General features: G+C 41.0%; 1 protein-coding gene across 1 annotated transcript in view; it reads right to left on the bottom strand.

Annotated features, from left to right (window-relative positions):
- The window catches only part of waplb (WAPL cohesin release factor b), a 34,175-nt gene extending 10,791 nt beyond the window's left edge, over positions 1-23,384 (bottom strand). The window contains exons 1-7 of the mRNA XM_029248755.1: positions 23,083-23,384; positions 20,783-21,285; positions 8,743-9,415; positions 6,919-7,256; positions 5,483-5,607; positions 1,672-1,767; positions 1,012-1,173 (exon numbers count right to left, since the gene is read on the bottom strand). Coding sequence (XP_029104588.1) covers positions 1,012-1,173; positions 1,672-1,767; positions 5,483-5,607; positions 6,919-7,256; positions 8,743-9,415; positions 20,783-21,263 — 1,875 coding nt within the window. The 5' untranslated portion in view covers positions 21,264-21,285; positions 23,083-23,384. The remainder of the gene's footprint in view (positions 1-1,011; positions 1,174-1,671; positions 1,768-5,482; positions 5,608-6,918; positions 7,257-8,742; positions 9,416-20,782; positions 21,286-23,082) is intronic.
- Between the last annotated feature and the right edge of the window lie 2,398 nt (positions 23,385-25,782).

The following is a 25,782-nucleotide window of genomic DNA, read 5'->3' as shown; positions in this document are numbered from 1 at the left end:
TACTCGCCATTAGCCTAGCAACACTTTGCAATTTGGCTAAAAGCACAGCCATTCTAGACTTCCTTTGAATCAATTAAACCGTCCATGGCAACGGGTTCAAAGAGCATAAACGTTTGCATATCGTGCTGGTATTGGTGCTTCTGGCCCAATGCTGTAGGTCCCTGTCCTCTGAAAACCAAACTGCCTAATGGATTAAAATGAAAGATCAGTTCTGCTCATTAGAAAAAAAGAAGAAAAAAAACTGATATTGGTGAACAGCCAAAGGCAAAATAGAATAGTAAATTAAGTCACAGGTGGACTCCAGCAATGCAGGACATCTTTTTATATTTTTAGAGAGGATTTCAGCAGAGGACAGCAATTAGGAGAAGCAACCCAGTTTAGGCAGCTGGAAATAACTACGGATGATTCAGTTTAGAAATAAAAACTTTAAATAGACACCAGCTTGCTCTGGAAAAAGGTTTCTTTTCTTCATACCAAGAAGTTGGGACTCATTTATCTTGACTAAAGCCTTTTTGCATTAATCTAGCCCAACTAGATGTGCAGTTAAACTGCAAACAGGTGACAAACAGCACATGATGTGTGATTTATGACAGAAGTGCTAAATCCAAGACATGGAGAATCTGGGAATGAGCAAGTTTTGATTCTAGTAAAGCATTTAAGCGCTGACTGGACTAATTATTACTGTAACTGAACTTCATGCCTCCCTACTGAGTACTCAGACTGTTGGATGTTTAAACAGGAGTTGAAAACCTGATCAGTACAGTACAGAAGGTTTTAACATTAACCAAAGACCCAGTTTAATACTGTGCAATAGACTTTAGGTAAGAGGTTGAAAGGCAGAACCCAAAGCTCTGGCAAGATTCAACTACAAAAAGCTGCAGATGACTGACTGGGTCCCGAAGCATGGAACTGAATCAAACCTTCAGTTGGCCTTAATCCCACATCAGATTTCAAAGAGCCAATGCACACCCACATAAACAGTCTCAGACCAGCTCATGTGATCATACTCGCCTCCTTGTGCTCTTTCCTACATTTCAGTGCTGTGACGATGTCCTGGTATGGCTCTGTTGGGATGGTCACTGACTTAATGACTTTGGGGGGCGGTGGGGGAGCTTTGAACACCCCCTCATCTTTATGCGAGTTGGTCTCCTTGCTCCCCCCTGATAAACAGGCCTGCAAGAACAGCATGTGCCATCAGTGAAGCATCTCAAGAGTTTCCCAAAGCATCAGGCAAACACATCCAAACCTGTTGAGGGTACTGAACAAAAGCAGATTAAGACAACTGGAAAGCAGGTCCAAGTCAGGCAAAAGTGTATATGATGCACCCTTAAATGCAACAGTAATAACCGCTAATAATATAGACTTGGGAAGTATAAAAAAGCTACTAATCAAATGTACTGAAAATAAATCCACTTTTTTTAAAGAATAACCTTAAAATATTGACAGAAGGCACCTAGAAATCACTGGATGTGCTTTATATGACATTTCATCAGCAGCACCACATGTACAGTGTCTCATTTGAATGGGGCTTACTCTGTCATCTTGGCTGCACTTCAGCATAGCTTTGTAAATAAATGGGGGCTTTTAGAGGGCAACAGGGTGCATTTTACAGTTTTTTTTTCTCCTTTTGGTACAGCAGAGACAGGGTTTGTTGTGGGTGGGAGAGCTTACCGGAGCAGTGTGCGACCGGGACAGCGATGGCAGGGGCAGATCCTCAGGCTCTGGCCGGTTCCAGTGTCTGGCATTGTATACTGCTTTCGTGGGCGACTGTGGGAAAGTAAGGAACCAAACAACACAGAGGCATGAGCTTATTTTCAGTTGATGTATTTTAAAATTAACATTTTGCAAGACAATTTTCTCTGTTGTTACTTACTCACTGGATAAATGTATCCAAACAACACCTAACCATTAATGAAGTACCTTCCATTAAATGTACAACACCTTCCAAGTTTCCCAAGACAACACACAGATATAATTATTAGGCTTGCAGAAGGTTTTTTTTGACCACTGGCAAGAGCCATAATTGAGGAAAGATGATACCCAGTTACTGATGTGATGTATTGTGGTTCATATGGTGGGTTCTGAGAAACTAACTATACTCTAGAATCGCATGTCTGCATCCAAATCTCTCCTGCTAATGTAACGCACTCATTGTATTTTTCTCTGGAATGTGTGTCGCTTTGGAGAAAAGCATCTGCTAAATGAATAAATGTAAATATAAATATTTCACAGACCACAAGAGATAATGAAAAAACTGACAACTAATAAAATACATGTTTTATACTGGATCTCTAAGAAAATGACAATCATAGCATATGATTGCTGCTTACATTTAATTAAAACTATATTTCACTAACAGAATGAATAACATTGAATTGTATTTTACCCATTTATACAACTGAATATTTTAATTAGCGCAAAACAGGTTTAGTATATTGCCCAGAAGCACAGCAGCAGTGCCCTCCTGGGATTCAGACCAACAAACTTCAGTTTCCTTGTCATTCACCTTAACCGGGATGTTACCCAGTACCTTAAGAAATTGTCTACAAACTCCACAATGAGGGCAACCCCCACATTCATAAAGGGGTAAAACCAAGGCAACAGAGGCTGATCCAAGTATAGCTAATTTTTTGGCTTAATAATAATAATACTGTCTTATTAATTCTGGGTAGAAATATAAATAGAAGCACACGAGAATATAAGGGATAAGTATAGCAAAAATGTTATTAGCATCTAAAATGATTACCATGAGAGCAGTTCAATAAAACTTGACAACAGCAGTGGGACACAGTTTCCCTTGACAGCAGGACACGGATGAAATAGTGATAAAGAAAGAATTTCAGTATCCTCTCATTAGAAATAAATGGTAGGGGGGACTCTAAGTTGAGGAATAATTGGTACAGAAGCCAAATCTCAGAAGAGCAAGCAGCAGGACTGATTAGAGACAAGAGCCACTGGATACAGAGAGGAACCTTGGCTCAAGGCAAAACGCTTTATAAAGCAGTGGGTTCCCCGGTCGACTAGGGACCGTTGCTGGGATATTACGGAAAAAGCAAAAAGGAAGAAAAACACACACAGACAATTAGAGTTGGGACTCATAGTGCCACAAGTCCAATTAAGCCATACTGGCCCTGCCTCCTTAATGGGCAGGATGATGACTCCAACTGAGTCATCAGCACTCCACGGAATGAGATTTTTGAATGAATGGATGGCCGGGGTTGGCACACACGGCAGTAAATCCAACCCTAACTCCCCTTTTCAAACAAGGCTGCCAACACTGGTGCCATGTATCAGTGCTAAGCTAAATTCACATCTCCCAACCCCTGAAGGTCATTTGCCTGTACAGGAGTTGCTTTTTTTGTTAAACTATCTCTCTCTCCTGTAAAACACACACATACACACAGTATAGGACCAGGTAAAAACCAAGTTATCTTATTACAACTGATGTCACATCGTAAACCTGAATAAAATATGTGAGAATTAACAGTGAGTGGCATAACACATATTTCATACTAGATTTACATTTATTTATATAGCACAGAGTTTTCTCCAGTGTGACCAAAAATGTAATCTGAATAATTTATACCTGAGCAGTTCTGGGTAAATACCTTCCTTAAGGGTATGACAGCAGGAGGCTGGACTTGAATATGGGTCCTTTGAGGACATCCAAATACCCTAATACAGCAGGGTGGAATTTATTCATCTCAATCTCTAACTTCTATCATTGCAGCAGAAAGCACATTGTAAATAAAGAGGGCATAGCCTTCAGCTCTTTAGAAAAACTGAAACCATCAACTGTTATGAATCTTTGGCAACAGAACTCTCGGGCCATTTGGGGCAACAGGTGCAGTAAGGGAATTAAACCAAAAACTGTTACATAAAATAATGGGGAAATTTCATCTTTACAGAAGCTTTAACATTTTGGTACATTAACAACATTTGTATTATACCAACTCTTCCAAATTTCACCCGTCTAGGGACAGAAGCAAAACAAAAATTCTTTCCGCAATAATTCACCATCATTCCTTTTAGTATTCATTTCATTAAACTGAATATTCTTGCAAATGCACAAGTTCAAAGAACATGTTTAACGCTGGAAAAAAACAGCCAGGTGGATACGTACGACATTGTCTGGACCATTGAACCCCACCACTTATCTGAACATGGAGACAAAAGAACTTCTAGTTTGATCTTGTCTTCTAGGACACAAGGTTTATTGCTGAAAATTAACCATCCTGACTGTAGAGTTTTGAGTGAACAACCGATTTCAAACTGCAAGATCAACCCTTTTAGTGGTGCACATGAAACCTTTCAAATCTAATCACAAGTTTAACAGTCTCTAGGCTCCTCACAAACCTCTGCCAATTTTATATGCAGTCTTGACATACCAGTTAACAGAGCAAACCAAGTTCATGACAAGAGTGGAAAAAAATTCACCCCCAAGATACACCCAGTCGAGTTACAATAATTCGATTTCATAAGGAGGCTAATACACCTGCTTCGTCTTACAAGGCATTACTTCACATTTACAAGGACAGAAAGTGGATTATGTGCACAAGATATTTGCATTCATTCATTTACCAGGTGCTTTCCTCCGAAGCAACTTCCGTGACACCTTTATCCAAGACAGTGTGGAGAGGTACTGAATCGTGTTATAGAACGTGCTCAGTTACCTCACATACGCCAGATGCCCTAGTAATCACAGCCCAAAAACGTGCTGCAGACTGATAAGCGCGCCCCCCAGTCTTTTGTATTTAATAATAAAAACCCAATGCCTGCACTGCTCGGAGAGTCATTCTACTGAGTCATCTCCCAGCACGCTGCTTGCCACCGTTGCACCCACCAAAAAATAAAGGCGAAGCCGCACTGACCCTGAAACGTGTGCAAAATTCTTCAGCAGTGGTTTACAGCAGAAGATGCACTGCACTGCACTCCCAACATCTCATTCAGTGCAGTGATACAGCCGGCCATTGTACGACACAGACACACTTTCTATGAGCAATTTATAGGGAGCAATCCACCCAAAACATGCCTTTGGACTGTGGGTAAAGCTGGGTAACCTGGAGGAAACATGCTTTGTGAAGTGCATGGTACACAACGGCTTCGGAAGAACTGAACAAGCCGAGGTAAACAGCCATATGGTATTAGAGTAACTGATGAAATAAACCTGCCTTCCTATGCTATATTAAGATAACTAATGAAAACTAAAGTATGTGTCCATTTTATGGATATGGTGATATTTTAACATAAATGGGTGTAAGTCTTGGTGCACAGGAACATAAAAATGTGTGCCTCAGAAATGAATGGTAATTAAATCTTTGAGTTATGAGTGTTCACCTTACAGAGCGTCTTTCAGGAACGCATTAGCTTCATAGGGCAGGGGAAGAGTGTACTTAACATTTCACATAATAGATGACCTGCTTTTTTAAGTTTTTTTGAGGGAACTCCTGTTTATTAAAATCAAACTATTCTGCCTGCCTACCTTCTTGGGACCACTGAAGATCTTCCTGCTGCTCTCCTTTGACTTCTCTGATTGCTTGACCTGCACCGGCCTTTTCTGCACCTCATGAGCACCAGAACAGAGTTCTTCAGAGGACTCTAGAATGTCTGGAAGGAAGCATGAAAGGTGTCAAGGAAACAAACAAAAAGAACCACAAAGTCAGAAGAAGAACATATTCAAGCAGTGGCTTTATCCATAACTCTCGAGAAGAGCCACAAAAAACCCCACTCTGTTCCACTTCATAAACACATACACAAAAGTAAGAATTTTGCCACTAGAGGGCTTATCATTAAAGACCACTCTGACACATAGAAGTGAACGATGCTTAAGTTGCCAATTTAAGACTTGGGTTCCAGCAAAGAGGGATGGACGCTTTAGAGATAGCAGCTTTTAAACTAAAAACGTACTAAAGCCTAAAGCGAAGCTGTAAGTACATTTTACTTTTAGCTAAAAAACTGTGTGAAATTTGAAAAACAAAAAACTATATATCAGTTCCTTCAAAAATTATTCACATTATCAGCACCCAAAGCATATGTCAATTAGAATAAATAATATCAAGTTCTCTCCATTTCAAGCTATTTAGCAGGCATTTGAAAATATCTAGAGCAAAACAGAAACACGAGAGGAATTTCACTACAGAGCCAATAGCTCCTTAATGACAGCAGTTAGCTTTCCAACTGTTGTACCTGGCTTTTCAGAGCATAGAGATTAAGGCCTAGAGGTAAAATACTTAAAGGATTAAAGAAAGCACAGGAGACCCTAGAACTACACTGCCATAACACTAAATTCTTATGGCATTCTCTACTCACTGAGAACAATATAAATGTACTCAAGTTATGGTGCGTTCTGCTTGGTCTATGCTGCAGTTTCATCTTATGAACGAATTGGGTAATTGATAGCTGCTTTTTAAAGAGATTTTTTTCCCCCCTCAGCCCACTATCTGTAAGACTCAATGACTCTCCCCAAGTGACTAATGAAAGGCCTGCAGTGTCTGGCAAAGCTGCCCAGTTTTATTTTATTCTCTTGCTTGCACACAGGAACATTGCTCATAGCTATAAATACCAATATCACAATGCATCATGGGACATGAGTGAGTGCCGCCCTAAGATACATTGTATATTGCTGCAGAATTGCCAAGACTTGAGTGCTTTTAGTCTCCGATTGTAAAGGCGCCTACAAATAGACACGGAAAGTTGAATTGTGTGTATTTCCGGAGTCTTATTATAAAAGGGAAAACGTGACAATATATATTACACAAAGAACAAGATACTGAAACTAGGAATTTTACTGCAGCGATGTAGGGATCTGTATTCCCTTTTCCATGGCTGAATATGATTCCTGGATCAGCTTAGATGGCTTACATGGTTCTGATTGTGCAGAAGCTACAGAAGGGTCTGGACGGAGGCCTGTTACCCCACCTGTGTTGGTGCTGGCCTGGCTGTCCTGGGAGTCACTAGGCTGGGGGCTGTCCACGCTCACAGGTGCTGCAGCCAGATCAACGGCAGCTGCCGGAACTGCCGCCGCCATGGCTACCTTCTTCTTTTTCTGTGCCCTCCTCCTCTCCACTGCCTGGGATCCCTCGTCCCCGTCATCACTGTCGCTCTCACTCAAGTCATCAAAGCCAAAGTACTTGATTTTATAGCTGGTGCTGCCTGAAGTGGCGGGGTCCCCTTCCTCCTCCTGCCCCTCATTTTCCTCGAATCCAAAGAACTCCAACTTGGTCTCCTTCTTGGACTTGCTCTGCGTAGGCCGAAACCTGGAAGAAACTCGAAGGTGAATACGTCTGTAATCTCGGAATGCGGGGCAACTGAACGCTTGCTCCCTCCAGCAAACTTTGGACTCAGCAGATAACTTGCTACATAGCCTGCAACATTTCATCATGTAGTGAAAACAATGCACCTCGCTGTTTGTACACAACCTTCACATGCATCTGCCTTCAAGTTATCCCACCTTAGTCGAAGCTGAAAAATATATACGAGCTAAAGAAAAAAAGACAAGTGAGGCAGAATTTGAAGATAATCCCATTATGTCAGGAATGTGTCGAATTTACCCTGTGAAATAATGTTTGCAGGTGGGCAAATTCCTATTGTAAGGGAGTTTATTAGCCATTATTTCTTACGGGGGGTTCCGTTCCTGAACTAAAACCATCAACCAAAATGAAACAAAATATAAGATATATTTATGAATACAAAAAATGCTAACATACTTATGAAATCTAGCAAAAATTACTTCAAGCTTGTCTGTTAATGTTTCATCTTCATCATCAGAAATTGCTTGTGCAATGTTGTGGTGGTCCTGAGTCTAACCTGCAAGCGCTGGGTGTGAGACAAGGTACTCTTGATAGAGATACTTCTACTTGCATTTATGAGGAAGTTCAGGGACATAAGAGGGGCTTTGTAGGGGCAGAAGGTAGTGCAATGGTTAGGTCTATCACCTTATGCCTGAAGGACCCCAAGTTTAAATCCTACCTCCTGCTATAGGACCCTTAAGCAAGGTACTAACCCGATGCAGGGTTAACTGCATGCATGTGTGACAGTAATGTCTGTTGCATCTTTGACAAGATATCATAAAAATGCATGTTGTGGAAATAGTACAACCATGTACTATAGCTCATCATTTTATTCTATTATTTGCTCTTTTTATAATTTTTTCCTTTTTTGTTTATGGCACAGCAGGTGCCTCATAGCTCCTGGGTTATGGGTTTGAATCCTGCTCAAACTGTTGAGCATGCATGTCAAAGCTACCTCGTGATTGCATGGGTTTCCTCCCACAGGCCAAAGAGGTGTTTTTCAACTGAATCGGTAACTTGCACATCGTTTATGTATGTGTGTATTAACGTGTTGCATCACTTCCAAGTTAAAATTTTTTGCTTCAGGGCTCATTATTATAACAGTTTATAAAAAGTAACAAGGTTGCTGAGATGCTTCCGTTCACAGGCACATGCCCATGAGACAACTGTTGGAGAAGCCATGACCACATCGAGGGGAGCTGCTCTCCTTGTACAGCGCTCCATATCACCAAGGTACATTGACTTGAAATGTATGTTCTTGTCAGACATTTCTCATTTTCTCTTTATGCAAATTTTAAAGTACAAATTACACTTTCTTGTAACTCTGATTTTTCATAAAAAAGCCTTTGTTATACGTGCAAAGCCTACCCAGGTATGCACCTTCACCCAGAGGGAAAAGGCTCACTCTGCTTCACTCTAGTCATTCATTTACACTAAGGCATGATTCAGGCACCTGGCTGGTTTGTCGGGGGCAGCCTCCGTTTTCTTCCTCAAACGGCCCGCTTCCCCCAGATCAGCAGGAGTGGCAGTGGTGAACTCGTCCATGCTTCGATCCATCGAGTCCTGGATAGTGACGTTGCACACAGACAAGCTGGAAGGGTGCAGCACGGTGTAGTCCCTTGTTCGTCCCCTGCCGCTGGCCTTGCCATCCGCTGCACTGCTTGGCTTCAGGGAGCCCGGACCTCCTCCAGCGCCAGGGGGCTTGCCTTCTGATCCATCCATCCCTGAAGTTTGCCTCGCCTTGCTGGGCCGGTGGTACGTTCGGCAGTTGGGGGGCCGGACAATAGCCTGGGAGGGGTCCTCAAAGTCAGCAGGGTCGATGGGTACCTCGGGTTGGGCTGCGCCGAGCTCACCGCTCTCTGCTGTGCCAGAGAGGTCCCCACCCAGGTCTGAGGTACCCTCACTTTTTGTTGTATCGCTACTATCCAACCATGTCGCAGGAGAGTCCACCTCCTCTGAGCTGGGGGAGGGCGAAAAACCCAACACAGAATTCCAACTAGCATACGAGTCTTTGGCCTCTGTCTTTAGGGTGGTGGTCTGAGGAACGGGTTTTTTATCACTCTCTGAAACATTTTTATACCAGGAGTAGCTGTCCTTTCCAGTGCTCTCACCCAAACGTGTTTTACCTGGGGAGAAAGCAAAGATGACTGTGAGTACTTCCACAACAAATAGTTGATCATGAACCTATATCTGGAATAGAAGTAGGCATTGGAAAAACTTTACTGTTCACTGTTTATCCTGCATAAGACATAAAAATGCTCCAAAATTAAAACAAATAAAAGTTCTGAATAAGAAAAATAAGTGCTTCAGAACTGAAAGAATAAATATTTTGTTATAGTCCAGCAAAAACAATGTGCATCAACTATAAACTTAGTATCTGCCTATGCAACCAATTGCTCAAGGACAGAAAGGCCTGTAAATATTTTCACATTCAGACCTGCTAAAGCAGCAAACATAAAGGGCCACATTGCAGAAGGACATTTGTTAGAAAGCCAGTTTTGACGCCAGAAAGGAAAAAACCCACATAGCGAGGGTCTTACTTACAATTCTGATTCTTTCTTACAATTAAAAATAAAAGTAAGCAGATGATTGCATCAAAAACACAGGCATGGGATAAATATTGTCACTTTCGCAGATTAAATAAAGCGCTGTGTACATTACAGCTGCATACCCACAAGTTACGCGCACGGTGCGAGATTTCCATGCAGCTAAGGACATTTTCATGTCAGTTTCAAGTTTTAAAAATCTCAGCATTAGCTTAGGTTGGTGCTCATGATAAGATCTGGAGTATTACAAGTCAAACCTGTCCACACAACTGTTTTATAAATGAGGTCCCAAGTAGCTGCTCCACCTCCCACAGTAACATGTTTTCTATGTGCCCTGGGTGCTGCATACTGAATTACAAACACAACCATAAAGTGAATCTTGACGATAACAGACCTTCCATGTTAACAGACAACAGAAGATTAGGTTCTGGTGTGGATGACAAATACACACAAAGAAAAATAAATTCAGCACGGAAGGGCACAATCGGAAACTCTGCCGGCCTATTACATTACATTGTTCTGCGCATGATTTGTACTCAGTCCCACACAAAGAATGCAACAAATTACTTTTACTAATACTTTTTCTATTCATATGACTGGGCCTGTGGCTGGAACAGGAGTAGCGTTCCAAAAAAAAAAAGCTACAAGCAATGACCAGTTTCGAAAAGCACTCTTCTTTGCACAAGAGCGATTGGACATACAGAGCAAGGAGAAACAAAACATACATATTTCGGATTCTTATGACACGCAGCTCTGCCTACTATGAAGCTGTTATACAACAAATCCCACACAGTTTCAAATGTGTTCGAAAAGCTTTATGTTCCGCTAGTTACAATATTATTTTTGTGGCTTCCACAAATATTGTTCATTTCCACAGTATTTTTCTTGAATAGGAAACAGAGCGAACAGCTCCAAGTGAAAACATCCTCATAGGACATCCTGTCTGAGGGCAGGCCTGCTTCTCAGAAAGAAGAGCATTTGCAGGTTAGGGGACTTTTTCAGACCGCAAGACTAAAAGATTAGGTGCACAAAGGAGTGCGAGACCTGTCAAGAAAGCTTTCCATGCCACTGTAACACAGGGCAGCGTATAACTGCACAACAGCTGCACTCGCACAGGCACAAAGCCACTCATCTCTAAACGGCTGTCAATTTCTGCGCCAACACCAAATGCCATACACAAACATCTGCCACTTAATACTTCAGAATTATCAGAGAATTATTGATTTCCATGGCCTTTGTTTGCCAAAAACTACAAGAGCACCTAGAATTTGTAGCTACCATGCCTTGAGCCAAAAGATTCATCACCCACCATAATGGTCTCAGTCATCAGAGAAAGAAAAATAAATCTAAAACGGAAACGTGAAATAGACAGTTTCTGCAAGCATTCATAGTAATGATACACTGTAGTAAGCGGCCCCTTTATATACAGGGATTTGTTTGCAGAGAAGGGATTCGTTCGTACAGGGAGCTTTGCCTACTCATGGACAATTGGCAAGTATGAGATTGTGTTTCCAAGGAAACCAACTCAGGAAACCAAGTGTGTGCTCACACAGGCCAAGTACTCCACATGAATTACACTCAGTAAAAAACCAGATTGCAAGACATTTAAAACAGGCAAAAGCTTAGATAGCCAAGCTCATCTGAAAATACTGTTTCTGGCCTTCAAATTCTCTTAAAGACAGACAACACACCCATCCCTCACATAAAAAGGTCTCCTAGAATGAAAAAAACTTGTAAACTGGCTTGTGTAATATATATACACCACATTCTATTACAATGGATTAATAATTCAGCATAATGGCATTTCTGCCCATTACACAGTCATTCTTACTTCCATACATGTCCTGCACATGATTCTGACAGATACAGAAGATAGTACAACTACAAACAAATGTGTTTTATCCTGCATAAGTGATTCCTCACAACACAGTTCCTATCCCTTATTGGTTTAGAACTATCATTCAAGACATAAACAAGGTAAAAAATAGAATAAACTCAATGGAAGACTTAACAACACTGCAGAACACAACTTCTGACAGAAAATTAAGTATACAGTGTAAGGCAACAAGGGAAAACACTCCTATTACACTGACAATGTCAACCAATAACAAGCATCCTTTCAGTCTACCATCACCAGAGAAACACCAAATATATTTATTTACATGTATTCATTTAGCAGACACTTTTCTCCAAAGCAACTTCCAACAAACTCTAAGTAGTGTTATCAGCCCACACACCTTATTCACCAAGGTGATTTACACTGCTAGATACACTACTTACACTGGGTCACTCATCCATACATCAGTGGAACACATTCTCTCTATCATTCATACACTATGGGTGAACCTCACCAACATGTCTTTGGACTGTGGGAGGAAATCCACACAGACACGGGGAGAACATGCAAACTCCACACAGACTGAGCGGGGATCGAACCCACGTCCTCTCGCACCACCCAGCTGCTGTGAGACAGCAACGCTACTCACTGTGCCACTGCAGCACCAGCGTAATAAATTATTACAGTTAATTACAGTTATTACAATATTACAAATAACTGTAATTTATTATAATTGTTAGTGATTCAGATGACAAGTACTATAACTTGCTTACAGTGGCTGAACTATCTATATAGCCAGGTAGTTTATTCTGGAGCAATTCTGGTTAAGTGTTTCAATGGTACTGCACCAGGAATGGGAATCAAACCAGGGTAATTTTAAGTCTTTACAAAATCAAACTACTACTAACATATAACAACTCACAAATTATTGAGACATCCTGGATTTTTTAGAGAGCAGGTCTGACAACCAACTCAAGGTGTGTGTGAAACTTGTGCGTGAAACTTGTGCTTTCATTTGTGCTATTTACAGAAATGGTGACTGGTGAGGGATAATAGCGAGGGACTTGGCATTAGGAAGGTCTGGGAAGCATATTCTCTCTGGCAGAGACTCTCCAGTCTGCTTCTCCGAAGTACACATTCTCCTAGTGCCTTGGAAGGCTTAAATAAAGGGGAATGAGCATACTGTCCCTCCTCCCTATTTCATGTACACAGCTATAGTGCTTCAGAAAGTATTCAGACTCATCCACTTTTTCCACACTTTGTGTGGTAGCTTTATTCCAAAATAGACTGAAATTATTCTTTTTTTGCCATCAGTTCACACTTAATACCTTATAATGGCAAAGTGAACATGCATTGTTAGAAATTTTAGCAAATTTAGTAAAAATAACTACAATATCCCCTTTACAAAAATATACAGACCCTTTACTCAGCATTTTGGGGGACTACACATAGCAAGTACAGCTCAGTCTTCTTAGGTATGCTTCTACCTGATATGTACACCTTGATGCAGGCAGATTCTGCCTTTCTTTCTTGAGCATCTTCTCAAGCTGTCAAGTTAGATGGCATCAGTGTACTGGAATCTTCAGGTGCCTCCACAGACTTTCTATGGTATTCAAGGAGAGGCTTTGGCTGAGCTAAACAATGACATTCAGAGACTTCTTGCAAAGCCGTTTCAGAGTTGTCTTGACTGTGCTTTAGATCATTGTCGTGCTAAAAGGTGAATCTTTGCCTTTGTCCAAGGTTGGAGAAGGTTTCCCCCCCCCCCCAAGAAACTGTTTTTAGCTCTAAAATTTTCCCTCCATCCAGACTAGTCTCTTTGTCCCTGCTGCTGAGATGCATCTCAACAGCATGATACTGCCACCACCATGCGTGAATGTACAGATGGTATTAACCAGGTGATGAAGTACCTGTTTTTTTTGCCAGACACGGAATTTGGCATTGAGGCCAATTTTTGTCTCAGTCTATTTTCTCATGCTTTCAGTGTCTTGTAAGCCACATCACCCAACTCCAAACTTACATCTAGCTATGTTACTCAAATCGATAAAGACCTGATTGATAAGAGTGCTACAAAGATAGTTATACTCCTGACAAGTTCCATCTGTGAACAGGAACTCTGAAGCTCTATTACGGTGGCCAACAGGTACTTTTACAGATCACTGACCAATAGTCTTGCTGCTCAAAATACCAATTTTGGCTGGAAGTTCAGCTCTGCAAAGTCATAGGGGTTATGAACTTCTTCCATTTGGCAATGATAGAGACCATTATGAACCTAGGAACCTTCAAAGGATTGCAGTTTTTTTTTTTTTTTTTTTTAAACCCTTTCCCAAATCTTTGAATGAAGACAAATCTTGGAGGGCTATTGAGAGTTCCTTCATGGCTTGGTTTTTACTTTTTTTAATCACTGTTTAATTAATGAGTATACTTTTTTTTTTTTTTTAATATGTGCATTTTTTTTTCCCCTCTACCAGCACTGAAAATAAGTATACGATCACCACATATACATCACTGCGCTCACTCATTCATGTGTAACCATCATTATTTGTAGTTACACCCTTTAAGCTGGTGGTTACTAAGAGGCATGAAACATAAGTTTTAATTAAAAGATATTAAAATATATAAATTCAATGCAACATTGACCCCTACATTACATTTATTCATTTAGCAAACGCTTTTGTCCAAAGCGACGTACATCTCAGCAAAGGTACAATTTATGCATTACATTAAGAGAAAGACATAGCTGCAGACATGAAAGTCTCAAGTAAACCTAGTTTGTTACCTACCACTTGCTGCACCGATTTTCATCGTCCGAGTAGGTGCATAAAACACAGGATAGACTAATTCTGATACCCTCCCACCATTTTTTCTCTTTTTTTTTTTAAAAAAAAAAAAAAAAATAAAAATACAAAGCAGTAGAAAATTTTGGACCACCCCATCACCTGCATTACATCGGGTCTACAGTGCATCATAAAATGTGCAAGGGACTGGTTTATTCCATTTTGTTGGAGGTAAATCAAGAAGCAACTCACACTGAAAATACTTTCCTTCAGTCTGTTATAATACAAAAAAAGTCAGAAAAATCAGTTTTGACTGGAAGAGCTTCCTCAGAGTACCACATCAAGGACATTTCCACACATTTCCACATATTCACACATGCCTCAGTAGCACATGAGACAGAGCTGTGAGTTCTCAGGTTCAACTGCTGCTGAGGAGGAATGAGAAAGATACACTCAAATTTCAGGTTTCAAAGTAATGTTCTGAGCCACTGACTAGGGGAACCCCTTATGAAAATGTTGCATTAATATTGATTGTCTTGCCTAGGTTTAAGCTTCACATTAAATTAATAAAAGAATCTATGAAAACAAATGAATAAAAGGGGAAGAAACATGGACCAGGACAAGGTCAAAATGAACACCTTTAAGCATGTCACCAATCTAACTGAATTGTCTCCCTTTTCATACATGCACTCGGGTCAACTTACGATTTTTTTTTTTTTTTTTTAACTCGTCAACACTCTGGAAAGTGAATATCTTGCAAAGCATTCTGGTGTATTTAAGATGTACATAGTGTGTTTGCTTGTCAACAAACATTACATTCTAATTGATCACATATACATGCATGACAACTTGAAACATGATAAGGAGACAAATAATTAGATAATCTGACACAATGGGGAGCAGACCATTCACTATTCAAAAGGAACAGAGCAAATAAAAGCTACACCCTAACATTAACTAGGAAAAAAGACAAACACTGCATCACTTACATGTTATTAAAGAGGGTGTTACTCTAAAATGCTCATTGCTTTCCCTCACAGACTGACACCACCTCATGACCACATAAGGCTAACTTTAAAAATCCTACCTTTAAACTACTAGGCATTGTTTCAGACATTTAAACCAGTTATCTGCTTTACAAGAGTCCAACAAGCATTAAGAAAAGACCAAGATTTCCCCTTATTTTCATAAGGCCATTAACTGATGCGGAGATAGCCATCCAAAGAAACATCACACCAAAAGCTTAAGAAACCATGACACTACTACCTGAAATGTGACAAGTTAACTGCTATAGTGAGCCATTGTGTATTTGAAATAATTACACACATTTACTCATTTAGCAGACACTTTTCTGAAAAGCAATGTACATCTCAGAGAAAAATACAAAACCTGCATTACGTCAACAGAACGAGAGATTTGAATACAGACATGTGATTCTTAAACACAGACCATTTGGTACATACCACCATATGAACATGTGTACATTGCATTACTACCTGCATGCAGGCTTTTCCATCATTAAACAAGTTATATGCTCTGTCAACATGTACATGTTTAATAATTTTTAAAAATGTGCTATTATGCTCATGACTAACTCAAAACAATTTAACTAAAGACTAAGGGACATAAATCAACTCTTACAAGATCAGCTCAATTGACTAACAAAACAGATAATTCCATGACAGCTCAGTCACTGAATTACTTGTCCATTACACCAACGAACAAGCACTTTTGCCATTTGTAACACTGCTTCGGCAAAATAAACATAGAACACTTCAAATTAATCAAACACACACTGCAAATAAAGCAGCCATTTTATAATGACCAGTTTAAATACACTTTTTATAATGTTAAAGAAAAAGGTAAGGTTCCCTTATACTCCCCCTACATTCATTACTTTTATCAAACAATTGAAATAAAAACTAGGTTTAGGCCACAGTGGAGATCCACCAAAAGGGAAGAGGCAATTCAACAATATTTACACATACACACACACAAACAAAAACACAGCATAGAGAAGCATTTCAGGAATTCAGTTAAACATTATAGGTTCACCTTCAAAACTGATGAGAAGCTTGAAGGCAAGACAATTCCTCCACTTTCCTGGAACATACACCGGCTGCCTGTAATACCTAACATACTACAGGTTGCACACTTTTAAAATACTAGACTTCAATGGGGACACATGTTGCCCTCTAGCTTTTTGAGAACGTCTGCCCCACAAGTTCTTCACATCTCGGCATCTTTCTTTCTTTGATCCTCTTCCATGCATTCTTCCAAAGAAACCATAAGCTGCGACATGATGACTTGCTCTGAAGCTTCTGAATGGCCGGCCTCAGATGTCTCCACGATAGCAGCTGGAAACCTGAGCTACCTTCCTAAATTCATTCATTTCAATCTTGCGGAGTCACCAGGACCCCTGAATTGACACCGGGTGCCGATTCCAATCTTCCACCTTCCGTCTCAAATGCTATGGCCTGCCTTGCCAGCTAGCAACTGTTAGTGTGCTGTCCTCACATTGACAGACTGCTACAGCCTTGAGCACCTGGTCGTGGCTCCAGTGATAGTGGACCTCACTCAGAACCCTTGGGCAATCGCTGAGAATGTGTTCCATCATTGTTCTTTTTGGACATAATGCAGAATCACATTACCCCAGCTATACAGACTGGACGGGCTAGGTAGCACATCATGAAAATCTAATTCAGTGGGTCTTTGCTCACAAGACCTTACATTCAAGTACTTCTTCCCACCTAGTCTGTGCTCACTGATGCTGTATCCCTACCATCCTAGCCATCTGTTCTTCAATCATTGCTGCTTGCATCTCCTTCCTAATCAGCTTGGGGCTCTCCTGTACTACAAAATTTTGTGCCTACCCATATTAACATTTATTCTTTTAGTTGAAGCATTTTTCTCCAAGACAACTTACAATTATTTATAAAGTCCACCCTACAGCTCCAACTCTTTGGGGTGGGAAGAACTCAGCTGTGCTGGAAAGCTCCACTGTTGTGTCTGAAGGGCACTGGAGGCAAGGAGGTCAAGGGGCACAAGAAATAGGATGCCTCCATTGGCTGAAATGTGGTATTTTATAATTGCCCCTCATAATAGATTTACATTTATTCATTTAGCTGATGCTTTCCTTCAAAGCAAATTTTAAGCAACCTACAATTTCTACCTCTTAATACAGCTGGGTAATTTTACTGGAGCAATTTTTAGGGGAAGCACCTAGCTCAAAGGTACCTGCAGATAGAGGGGGTGCAGCACAGTGGCACAGCGAATAGTGTTGCTGTCTCACAGTGCTTGAGTGGCGTGAGAGGACGTGGGTTCAATCCCACTCAGTCCGTGTGGAGTTTGCCTGTTCTCCTTATTTGTGCGTGGGTTTCCTCCCACCGTCCAAAGACATGCTTTTCAGGTTCCCCCATAGTGTGTGAGTGACAGAGTCTGTTCCACTGATGTATGGATGAGTGACCCACTGTAAGTAGTGTATCTAGCAGTGTAAGTCACTGCAGTGAATAAGGCGTGTGGGCTGATAACACCACATAGAGTTCATCGGAAGTTGCTTTGGAGAAAAGCAAATAAATAAATGTGAGATGCAACGTACCTTTAAATCTGCAACCTTTGGGTCCAGGGCTCTAACCTTTACACAACCAGTTGTCCCTACTAACCAAAGGGAATTTCTTCCAAACTTCTAGGAAATATTTCAGCATTGAGCATAAACATGTGTAGTTGGGAGATCATTAGGAAGTATTTCTAGAACATTAGTAATTTTGACCATTTCACTTTTTAAGTCACCGTCGTCTTGTACTGCAGAAGTCCCAAAAACACTTCAACAGGTACCCGAGCTTTAGCGAACCATCATTTAATTCCAAATAAGCTTTTAAAGAATTGGCCTCATTAAAAGCCTCAGCACCCCAGAGCTGATTACTCCTTGATGGAGTTCAGTATACATTTACCTCAACTTGGCTGGTAAATAAAATCAAATTTCTAATTCAGACATATTGATTTTTTTTTTTTTATTCCAATAATTCCTGCCATGAGTAAGAAGCCTGAAATCCAACATGTGTTCCTGAAAAACCCAAAAGCCTACATTAAAAGTTTCAATTACGAGATCAACTAAAATGTGGAAAATACAAATTCCTGCGGCAAGTTCCACCTTTTAAGTTAAGTAATGGTATAAAACCATTATAAAGCAATGCGGTGCTGTTAACTTCCAGTGAAACACTTCTTCCCAAGCTAACAGCTTGACTAATCCAGGAAACCAAGTACTGTTGTGAGGCTTACCTTACTTTAGATACTTGCATTTATCAACTTAGCTGAGTTTTCTTCAGTGACTTACAATTATTTACACAAATATACAGTTGGGTAATTTTACTGGCGCGATTTAGGGTAAGCATCTTGCTCAAGAGTACTACAGCTGAAGGTGGGATTCAAATCTGCAACTTCTGGGTCCAAAGACAGCAGCTCTAACTACAGCTACCCCCTAGAAATTTTAATATCTCCAATCACATCCTCTGATCCTACTCTATTTGAACAGAAAAATCATTTGAGCCACCCCTCTCTGATACTTCTTTTTTTTTTTTTGACCAAAGCAAGAGACTCCAGGTTATAGTCCCTGGAAGGGACTCATTGCTAAGCAAGGTACTTCAATAATGCTTCAACGAAAGCATCCAGCTGTGCATGCCGGGACTGCCCCAGTAATCATCCAGATGTATAGATGGGGATTGATGAGCCCAGGGTTTGCAATGCATCTATTTTGCATTACTGTCCCTGCTGGCTAGTTGCCATCCCACCAGCAATCTGTCCAAAGTCCAATGCTTTACAAAATCCCACAGTGATTCCTGGCATCCCCATGCTGGTGCATGGTGACCTGCCTATGCAAGTCAGCCTCAAATGAAATTTTTTTTTTTTTCCCTCTTCTGAGCAAACTTTTGAGGACATACTCATTTTCGAATTACAGCTTTCAAGGCTTTGTGGCCAAAACAATGGGTGGGAAACAATTACGCTGTGTTAACAAGGTGAACCATGGAAAGGCAGACAATATTTATTCTCTGAGCTAAGAGTTTCCAAAAAACTAACAGCCAGACTATCATACCTGACCAATTCTCATTCTTGTTGATCAGTCCATTTTATTCTTTCTACCCAGCTGCTGCAGATGATGGACGCACAATTGTGAAAGAGACAGCCAATTAAACATCCCGGTACAGTTGTACTATCTTGTGTTTCATAACCTTTTACAGTTTTCCACTTAATTGCACTTTGTTTTTACGCCACGTGCAAATGCCACTAGATACTCACCCACAGTGGGGTGGGGGACCTCACAATGACATGCAATTAGCACCTGATATCATCAAAAGGTCTCACCTCCTTTCATGGTTAAAGCAGTGCGCAGTCTTGGATGTGGACTGTAATATGCATGGAGTTCTTTGTGACCGACTTGGACCTGTTGTGTTTACCTCATCTCCTGTCCTCCAGGCAGAGCAAGAAGGAGCTACATGACTCATCTCAGTCTGTTTGCCCCATTACATCCATACACAGGGTACAATTGAAATGTTTACTTTTCACCAAATGATTGACTGTTTCGACTAATGTTCATTAAACCTGCCAACTGGGGATAGCTAGTAGCATAGTGGCTAGAGCTACTGCCTTTGGACCCAAAGGCTGCAGGTTCGATCCCCCCAACCGACTGTAGTACCCTTAAACAAGGTACTTACCCTAAAATTGCTACAGTAACATTAACCAGCTGTATAAATGGGTAAATAACTGTAGGTAGACTAACATTGTAAGCTGCTTTGGAGGAAAGCATAGGCTAAATGAAGAAAATGTAACCAAAGTGATAACCTCCTTTTTCTTTTTATGAAAGCCAAAGGAAAAAACCTTTTCCTAGTCAAGACACATTGTTAAAGGAAAGCAGTTCATTTGAATCTATGAGTGCATATTTAAAATACTGAATGTTTGCCATTTATTTGCAACAAGGGCATATTAGAGCAAGAGCACATTTTTGTTTATATCTAGTAGATTCCATCGTTCATAAGAGAGCTAGCATCAATTTCTCTGGGCCTGACATTTTACATCATCAACTTAATAAGACTACTCCAATTAAGAGGGGCAGACCAGCACAAACGCCATGGCAAAGTATCTATAGCTCAAATGGAAGTTCTGTATTAATTTGGTGTCATGTTGCTTACAAAATTTCTAATTATACTTTCTCACCAAATGCCTGTTTGAGGACCTGTGCTGTTACCGCCTCAGTCAGCAAGCAGATTGTGTGCCCTTTTTATTAATGTGATAGCAAAGATGAAGTTGAAGCTGGGCCAGAGTTGAGGCATACACAGAACTTACCTGCAGCGCTGCTGTTCGTGACCCTGCTGTTGCTGTCCTCCTGTATCCCACGCACCACTCTGTTGTCCTCCAGGAGAGCGGCACCCCGCCCTGGGGCTGCAGCATCCCCACCAGCCAGCTGGCCAAGCCAGCTGTTAGCTTCCAATGGTGTGTGCAGCCTCTCAGCTCGGGTGGGCTCTGCAGGTTTAGCAGGAGATGCCCTCGGCTGGGGGACATTTCGTGAGGTGACAGGCCTGGAATCATCATCACTGTCGAAACCAAAGGGGTCATCGGAGTGGTCATCCTCACCCTGGCGGGAGCGCTTTGGTAGCTCGCTGACCTCAGGCTTGAAAGTTGGCCTCTTAGAGCCCACCTTTGCCTTGTAGGTGGTCTCTCCCCACTTAGTGCTGAGGGTGGCCTTCTTGTTAGAAAAGATCTCATCAAACTTGGAGTTCCCATCCCCTCCCTTCCGGCTGTAGGTTTTACCAAATCGGGATGTCATTGTGACGTCTGTTTCATATTCTCTAGGAGGAGGGGGGGAAAAAAAAAAAAAAAAAAATCTAGGTCAGCACATCCAAAGTCACTCTTAGAAGTACTACATTTCATGTTATTTTTTTTGCTCCAGAAGTGCAGCCTTACTGCCAAAAAAAATATAGAAAAAATTACATGAAATCATGATGTAATTACAATGCAGGGGAATTGTTGTACTTTTGTTCCTTGGCAAACTGCTACCACACAAAGACGTATTTATGAAAATACTCAAGGCTTTTGATAATGACAATGCTGGCCATCTGAAGTCATTCTGACCAAAGGGATGCATTTTTTATTATGCAATTTCCCAAAATCTGTCAGAGCACAACTTCATATAAAATAAAAATATTTAATTTGTGCACATTACAAAGCAATCTGGATTTCATGTACTAATAAGATAAAAAGCTTTTAACTATGCATATATATTTCAATTGCTATCTTCCAAATTCCAATCCAAACCTTGTGGTGGTCAGAGCATCACCTTGTAATCTGAGGGTTGCCAGTTTAAATTCCCAGTCCTTCTATTGTACACTGGATTTAGTACAAACCTTGAAATAATACAGTAGCCTAGAATGCCCTGCCATGTAGAAATTACTGTATTTCATTACCTAACAGTAGATTTAAGTCGCTTACAAAAAAGTATTGAAAAAACACAAACGCTTAATACACGTGTTCGGCACATATTCTTTAAGCACCTAAAATGAGTATTGTATATGACAAATTATATCTATAAACAAGTAACAGATATTCACACTTCTTGCTATTTGCACCAAACTCCGTGACGTCACGTGTTACGGTGAGTGCTCGCGTAGGGGTACCTCGGCGCAGTACGCATGCGCCCTCTCTCAGACCGCACCGCGGGAGCGGTAAACAAGTCACCTGCGTAGCGCAAAACGCTCCAAAAAGACCAACAACGTATAAAATAAATAGGATATGAAAGGCTAACTATACAACTAAAGGATACAATTCGTTTTAGTTAGTACGCATTGGGGAAACTGACCACAGAGAATTTTAAATAGTGCAGGAGCAGTTCGAGTTACGGACAGGCAAATGACCACGAAAAAAGCGTAAGAAAACATAACTTGTTATTACGTCATTAAAATTTATTCATTAACAGTACAGAAAACTTCTAAAAAAACAAGTTTTCAAGGCAAACTTTGGCTAGCAAGAGACACTGACTGACTCAGTGACTGAGCTTATATAATCACAATGATGCTAACACAGAAGGCCGATCACCAACTGAACTGGCAACTGTTGTAAACTAATCTGTTTACGAATACATTTTCTGAAACTGAATGTAATCATGTCGAACACCGGACAAGCAGAGCAGCTAAATTAGCGACATGATGACGTTGAAGCCACAATTAACGCGGTTATTGAGAGGTATTAGAATCAGCGACTGAATTCTCAGTGTGTCAATACCATTTGCCCAGTAGAAACAGCTCCAGGACGACATTCCTGCTAGCTAACTTGGTGAACCGGCAAAAACGCGTTTCAGTTTCCACCAAAAAAATACCAACTCACTTACTGAGAACTGTCGAACTGCTGTGTATTCGGCGAGTAAGAGATTATTGTTTAAAACAAACCGTATCTTTGCCACCAGTTTTCTCGCCAGGGGTGACAGCGGCTCTTTTCCACGTTATTCACGCTGAGCTCGGCGCTAAGCTAAGCGGCTTTTCCAATCGAGGCAACAGGGGAGCCCGTCGCCCCACTTCCAAACGGTCAACAAATCATTTAAGCAGACGAAACAGAAATGGCAAAACCGACAGTGCAGAAATTGGGTCACTCACTGGCCGCTCGAACAGGCCGAACCTCCGCACTCTCACTCCGGAGCGGCCGCAGCTCTCCACCGCACCGACTGGGCCTTCTCCCCCCTCAGCCTCCTTCCACAATATAAACAAGGTTCCAGGCAGCCGCCTCGACGCCAGATGCGGTAACTTCGAGCACTGCGGCGACCCCTGTGATACGTTCGTCTTGGACGAGTCACGTTTTCTATCCCTGGACCGTTGAAACTGTTTTATCAGTCGGCTATTTCAAACTCGGTTGAGCCGTTTGCGCTGCGCCGATGGCTTCCATTCGGGTTCCCCCCTCTCTCGTTCCTTCGCTGCCAGACGCCGACGTCACCGTACCACGAACACAACATTGTCCATTCAGAAAGGAGAATGTTGGCACATGACCGCCAGTCCGCCGCTTATCGTGGAAATAACGTGCTCTGCGATTGGGTAGCGGCGCAAGGAAACGGTTCGAGATGAAACCAAGAGTGGGCGGGCCAAAGAGAATGGCGTCGAAGCGCCCGAACTGTGACGATAGCGCGTAAAAAAAAGCCTTGCCGGGAAATGTAGTAAGTTGGACACGTGACTCATTACACTTTATATACGCATACATTTAATCATTTCGCGCACGGTTTTCTCCAAACCGACGTACATTTCTGAGAACAATACAGGAGAGATTTGGATGCAAACACGTGATTCTCGATTACAATCCATTTATCACATTCCAGCATATGAACCAGGATACATTACACGTGTGGTATAGGCTTCCCATTAAAAAAATTTATTAAACCTTATTACCAAAAAAAAACTCTTGCACGTCTGTCTATGAAGATTAATCAACACACACCTGACATAATTATTCTTTATATTTATTATCACTTCACTATACACACGTGTACAGCTGAAACTGAAGATACAGCACAATTGAATTAGAGCCTTTTTTTGTACTGTTAACGAAGCATAAATATTTACACCTTGCCATTTACTATAATTAATATTATCATTGTGAGTTTTGGTTACAATACAGCAAATTATAGAGGCATTGGGGAGGCAGGTTCACGTATGACTTAAGCTATCCAGGTGCCACACCATAGAGTCAACAAACTTTACACATAATGTACTCTATAATTATACGTGGCCCAAATTTATTTCTCTGAGTGACAGAAATTATCAGAAAAATCAATGTCATTTTGTTTCCCTTTAGTAACATTATAGTAATACAAAATACAGTAGCATAAATAACATGTGCTTCTACAGTCTTTTGTGCACCCTCTCATATGTGAAGACGTATTTATTTATATGCTATTCCGCTGAGTGAGGAAATGCACAAGAGCAAAAGAAAGTGAATTTTTTTAATAGTATGAACAGTATGCATTTTCAAGACCTTTATTTAACTTCAGGTATTTCACATAAATACACATTTTTATTATTGGGTTGCTTATGTACCATTTATCCAAGTTTAATAACCTCTTGTCCTGAGAAGGGTTGCAGTGAATCGGACCCTATCCTGGAAGCATTAGGCACAAGGCTGAGGGGGTTACACCCTGGACGGGACACCACTTCTTAATATATTCTTATCAATTTTACTTGGTTGCCTTTGCCTAAGACTCATTGCCAATTTTCACCAATGCATTTGTTTAAGCCCTCTAGATTTATGAGACTACTGAAAAATGCAGGCCTTATATAGATGTTATGATCATTTCCCTTTCATTGAAGGGAAAGACTTTGTTAAATAAAACTAACCAAAATCTATACAATTAAATTTAGTATTATTATTGCCATTGAGAACAAGTGTTTGGCAGTTTAACCCATTGAATTTCCTGCAGCTGGAAATCTCCCAATGAAAGCACGACCATTCTTCATTGAATATATAGTATTTTCCCTGACTTCATTAGCAAAACCTATCAACGTTAGTTAGATTCAACAAGTGGATCCTTACATGCTCATCATATTGTACACATCTGGTAATCTAAAATCCTGTTCAGCGATCCAGCTCATCCAGGCAACCTGATGGTACAATAGGTGGCACTGGGGGAGCTGTGGGTTTGAATCCAGCTCAAACTAGAGTTTGCATTTCCTTCTGTTCGTGTGTGGTTTCCTTCACCAATCCAAAAATGCGCGTGTCAGGAGGACTGGTGACGTTAGCTGCTCACAGTGTGATAGCGACACGAACGAGTTCACATTGAACGAGTGTTTGTGTGATTGAACTGTGATTGTGTGGCAGCCCCTTCAGGATCTACCCTGCCTCACACACTATGCTTCTCGGATAGGCTCCGGGCCACAGTGAACCCGCATGGGACATGTGGTTAACGATAATGTATAAGTGAAGGGAGTTCAGTCACTGTCAAATCCTTCCCTTCACCATAAGGACTTTCTGAGACAGGTTTTATCAGGGCTACTTTACTAGACTGAGGAGTGTTTCTTTTTAAAAATGTCAGGATCACATCCTTGGTTGGATTGGACTGGACCATCAGTGGTTGCTGAAGGCTGCCAAGTTGCTCTCGAACTTTAGGATTCACCCTTCTCCTTGATTTAAAAGCAAAAGAAGAAAAATCTGTTAACATTTATATTAAGCAAAACAAGCTGGTCCACAGAAGCAAATTTAGTGCACATCACAATAAGAGGCATTTTCATAGCTGACGTCATCTAAGAATCGTATTTTCACTTTTTTTAGACAAAGTCCCATAGGACACCAATAAATAGTGAGCACACGGTTCA

Source organism: Scleropages formosus, chromosome 24 (genome assembly GCF_900964775.1).
Source record: "Scleropages formosus chromosome 24, fSclFor1.1, whole genome shotgun sequence".
Classification (NCBI taxonomy): Eukaryota; Metazoa; Chordata; class Actinopteri; order Osteoglossiformes; family Osteoglossidae; genus Scleropages; species Scleropages formosus.
The sequence above is the reverse complement of the archived record's forward strand: the minus strand, read 5'-3'. Positions and strand labels throughout refer to the sequence as shown.